Source organism: Austrofundulus limnaeus, unplaced genomic scaffold, assembly GCF_001266775.1.
Source record: "Austrofundulus limnaeus strain Quisiro unplaced genomic scaffold, Austrofundulus_limnaeus-1.0 Scaffold276, whole genome shotgun sequence".
Taxonomy (NCBI): Eukaryota; Metazoa; Chordata; class Actinopteri; order Cyprinodontiformes; family Rivulidae; genus Austrofundulus; species Austrofundulus limnaeus.
The window spans coordinates 210,744-215,422 of NW_013952678.1; the positions used below are offsets into that span (position 1 = coordinate 210,744).

At 39.1% G+C, this 4,679-nt stretch overlaps 1 protein-coding gene and 1 long non-coding RNA gene across 2 annotated transcripts in view; both read left to right on the forward strand.

Moving 5' to 3' along the window:
- The window catches only part of LOC106526442 (prostaglandin reductase 1), a 6,502-nt gene extending 4,734 nt beyond the window's left edge, over nucleotides 1-1,768 (forward strand). Inside the window, exons 7-9 of the mRNA XM_014021057.1 lie at nucleotides 432-537; nucleotides 614-732; nucleotides 810-1,768. Of these exons, the coding sequence (XP_013876511.1) occupies nucleotides 432-537; nucleotides 614-732; nucleotides 810-920 (336 nt within the window). The 3' untranslated portion in view covers nucleotides 921-1,768. The remainder of the gene's footprint in view (nucleotides 1-431; nucleotides 538-613; nucleotides 733-809) is intronic.
- Nucleotides 1,769-3,153: 1,385 nt separating this feature from the next.
- LOC106526444 (uncharacterized) lies at nucleotides 3,154-4,344 on the forward strand. Its single transcript, XR_001311254.1, has 2 exons — nucleotides 3,154-3,840; nucleotides 4,071-4,344. It is a non-coding gene; the product is annotated as an uncharacterized LOC106526444 (long non-coding RNA).
- Nucleotides 4,345-4,679: the final 335 nt, after the last annotated feature.

Sequence of the window (4,679 nt, forward strand, 5' to 3'; positions counted from 1 at the left end):
GAGAAGTCCCAGACGGAGCAGAGAAGGGAAACTAGAATTGAGCAGAGCTGCGGAGGAAGGCAAGGGCCAGGCTACCAAGCTCGTGGTTTTAGACCAAAAACCTAATTAAAGGGCAAAAAAATCTGGCGGCCATTTTGAAAACTCTCCCATAAAATCCAACAAACAAGAGGAAAGAAAATGGAGCCAATGGAATTACTGTAAAGTACATGCTTTAGATGGGTTCAGTTTACAGCTGCTTTATCTGACTAAACAGGCTTTTAAATTCCATGGCACACATTATTCTTGTTGTTTGTACCCACCACCACTAGACGGCAGACTTTACACTAGGTTTTCATGTAAAATGGAGTAAGAATATAACAAAATAATTAATTTTCAATGCCTGGTTTCTGATAATATAATAAAAATGTCCTGTTTGAATTAATTATTTTTAGGTTGGAGGTCATTTCTCTACTGTTGCTCTTCAGCACATGAAGAACTTTGGAAGAATAGCCGTGTGTGGGAGCATCTCTGTGTACAACGACGCCACGCCTCAGACAGGTGGGTTTATGTACATCGAGGGTAATAAGGAGCTAATATTTGAAACTAATTGATGTCAACGTGAAATATTTCTCAGGGCCGTACCCACACTTGATGATAATCTTCAAGCAGCTCAAGATGGAGGGTTTCCTGCAGAGCAGGTGGGCGCACAAACACCCCGAGAGCCTGAAGAGACTGATGGCGTGGGTTAAAGAGGTACCACTGGTTTGGGCACGCATCATTTTCAGTCTCTGTGTCTTTTTGTGTCCAACTGATTCATTCTGCCTCTGCAGGGGAAACTGCAGCATCGAGAACATGTCACTAAAGGTTTTGAAAACATGCCAGCTGCTTTTATGGGGATGCTGCAGGGAGAAAACACCGGCAAGGCAGTCATCGCAGCCTGATGTCTAACCAACCAGACACTTCATCACAGAACTCTTAATCATTCCAGAAACAACTTTATATACACATTTATAATACTCATTTAAACACAACAATTATAAAAAAGATAAACTGTGAAGCACCTGTGAGATTTAAACCTGTAGTTTATTAATACTTAAATCTTCTAACTTTATGACAATAACTGTTCCTGGGGAGGAATTAACCACCTTACCCAATCTCTAAAAAATACTGTGTACTAATATTTGTGTTTACCATAAATTAATAAGTCTTTTAAAGCAATCTCAAATGATTTTTTTAAACTTTTATCTCCTTTAGAGTCTTTAGATTTACAAAACTTCACCAGTGGGTTTTTTTGTAGTGTTTTTGTAGTGTTTTTGTAGTGTTTTTGCTTTTTACAGCTGAACTTAAATAATTTTGTCTCGAGATGAGCGACCGTAATGCAGCTGCGAAGGACGAGCCAGGCAACAAGGGTCTAGCTTCATGAAGGCACAGAAAAAGGAAGTGGGCGTGGTTTGATGTCAGTCTGATTGACCGTGGCGGTGGCGCACTGCACAAATTAAGTGGGCATTAAAATAAAGTCATTTGTGTTTTCACTAAAGTTCGATTTTGTCGTTTCTCTTAGAAAAATAAATAAATAAATGTTCCTAAAATGTGAAGGTGGAACACCAACTGAAGGAGAAAGAAAATGCAGTATAATATGACATGATAAATAATCATATAATGGGTTTCATGGTAGTTTTTTTTTTCCCAAAAAAGTGAACTAATGTGAGAATTTGAAACAATTCAAATTGTGTCAATTGCATGTAGAAAATCCCCAAATATAAAAATAAAAACAGTAACGATTAACCTACATTTTCTTCACTTGTCTCCTGTTCTTTCTGTTCTCAGCAGAAGATGATTGTAGTTTAGATCAGTTGAATTTCCTACAGCACACAATCACAATAAATCACATTTTGCAGTTACTATAAAATTTCGTTTCTATAATATCCTTTTTTGCAATTTTCACCTGTGTTTTGGGGCTTTATGATTCAGAGAAAAGATGGTTTTCATTGACGTCATCGTCTGGGACTTTTTTACCCTCTGCACCCTGTTCGTGGCCTATTTAGCTTGTAGAGATAAAACCAGTATGGGGGAACCACAACAGCAAGGGAGAAAACATGCAAAAAAGGCCACTGAATGACACAGACGGGCATGACCAGGATAATAATACTTTGTATTTAAAACATGCCTTTTAGGACACCCATGGATCTACTGGATAATAAATCTGAATCAAGGTATTTAGCTTTATTGAAAGTAGCGATCCTTAYGAGCTGCTGAAGTCTGCAGAGCCGACACAGAGGCTGTGTTGACACGACTCTGTGTGACTTTCTCTGATAGTGTTAGTAACTACATCTTATATACCCCAAATGGGTACATACTGCATAATAAGGAGCTTTATGTGATTATAATCTGATACTGTCAGTGTATCCTACATTCGTGTTTACAAGGGTAGATTGCATAATATTCAAAACACTTCTGTTCATAGTGCACAATCTTTTTTTTAAAGTTAAAGAGTAACTTACCCCAAAATTAACTTTTTTTAGCTGATAAACTGTCTATAATGTGTCTAAAATGTTATATAGTACTGTTTCTGTGCTAATTTTGATGTTTTTGTGCGTATTTGTTCAAATCTGTAACATTTGGTCTAAAAACGTGTTTTTGCTGCTCATATGGGTAGAGCAGTGGTACTGCAGGCTAATTTGCATATTTGTTAAGGGCTCTCCACGGTGACGTGTCTTCTCCACAGTTTCGTCACAGCGGCTGTGTTCTGGTATAAAAGCCTCTCTCTAAGACACGCCCCTGCAGCAGTCAGAGGGTGGAACAGTTAGCAAGCTTAGCATGATCGTCTGTTGACCTTCAGCCTCGGGTGGGGAGAGGTGACTGCTGCGCTGCTCTCTCTCTGTCTCTCTCTCTCTCTCTCTCTCTCAGCGGGAGGGGAGGAGGGAAAAAAAGGCAGAAACACAGGGGGGCAGCTGTAGCCCTAACGGACCAAACTTCAGTCAAACAAGACCCAACACTTTTATTCCTGATTTAAACTAGTGATCTTGTGAGCAGCTGCAGCTGTATGCTTTTATTTTTTTTATGTCAGGCTGTCGTAGAGCGTTCCTCCTCCTCTCTCCTGTGAGGCGGACAGCTCAGCCCAGGCTGTCACGTTCTCTAGTCCTGGCCACACCTCCGCTCTCTAACCCCCCTTCCCCTACCCACTTTGATGCATTTTTCAAATTTCGCCTTGGGGCGGAGTTATCTTTTCACGGGGCGGGGGATACTGTGGGGTCACTAACCTTGGTAGGAGTGATCTGAACACACTCTGGAATCCCGAGGAGGGTGAAATATTTGTGGTTGATTATCGCCAGCCACAAAATCACGTCACTTTGCCGACAGTTCTACTTCTAATAGTGTTTTTACGCCGTCTGTTTTTCTTTTTTTTTTTTAAGAGCGTCTCTCTGCCACACAAGCAGCACAGCTTTGTAACTAATTCGAACGCAAACTTGTTCCATGACTGTTAAAACAACTTATAATAGAAACATACTGCATAAACAATCTAGAATGTTTACATTTCTTCCGCATTCGCAGCCACGAATATGGCGATTTGATCACGTCTTCTGCAGGTCGCTACGTCATTCGAAAACCATCTATAAAAAAACAATACTGTTGTTGTTTGGCTCAGAAATGGTTTAATATTTTCTGCACATAAATCTGATCACCAGAAATAATCTGCGACTTATCTCAGTTTAAATGTTAAACAAGACATGTTACTGTCAGAYTGTTAATATGTCCATTTGTTTTAGGGAGCAAGGAGCAGACCTCTCATTTTATAAAAATGAGAGGTCAAAATGATCACCTCTTCACTGGGGCCAAAGATTCAGCCACCACAGCTTGGAGGTACAATAACATAATTTCTAGCCGTAATCTCTCCACTTTTATTAACCCCTATCCAATACAGAACCAGTGTTTTCAAGATACCAGTATTGTTCCTCTTTAGTAATCGTGTGAACAAATTATCTTTAAATCACATGATCCAACACATTTGTTGTTTCTGTGGAAAGCTGTGCATCCTGTTAGTCCTCAGTTTGGATGTAGGGATTTTCTCTCATACTTTCTGTATGTGCTAGGTCAATACTGGAGAAGATGGGCCTGCAAGGAAAGGTCACCCCCTTGCAGGCAAAAAAAGTGGGACAGTTAAAAAAAAAAAAACACAAAGTATGTAAATTTTTGGAGTCACATTCAAATAAACATACATTTTATAAAGTTTTCTTTGTTACTGTTTTTGTCAACTGTAATTTTGATTTCCTCTGTGTTTAGGATTGCAAGTATCCTGTGGTTCTGAAGATTGTTCAAACTTATTAATCTGTTAGTGTGTCTCTTTTAATAAATGATAAAAGCAAATGTTTTATAAATGTATTTTATTGATAAACAAACTAGGTAAAACATTAAATGGCTGACATGACAAAACAAACAAAATCAAAAATATTCAAAGGAAATATATATACATTTATATATACACTCACTGGCCACTTTATTAGGTACACCACGCTAGTAACGGGTTGGACCCCCTTTTGCCTTCAGAACTGCCTCAATTCTTCGTGGCGTAGATTCAACAAGGTGCTGGAAGCATTCCTCAGAGATTTTGGTCCATATTGACATGATGGCATCACACAGTTGCCGCAGATTTGTCGGCTGCACATCCATGATGCGAATCATCATCATCATCATCATCATCA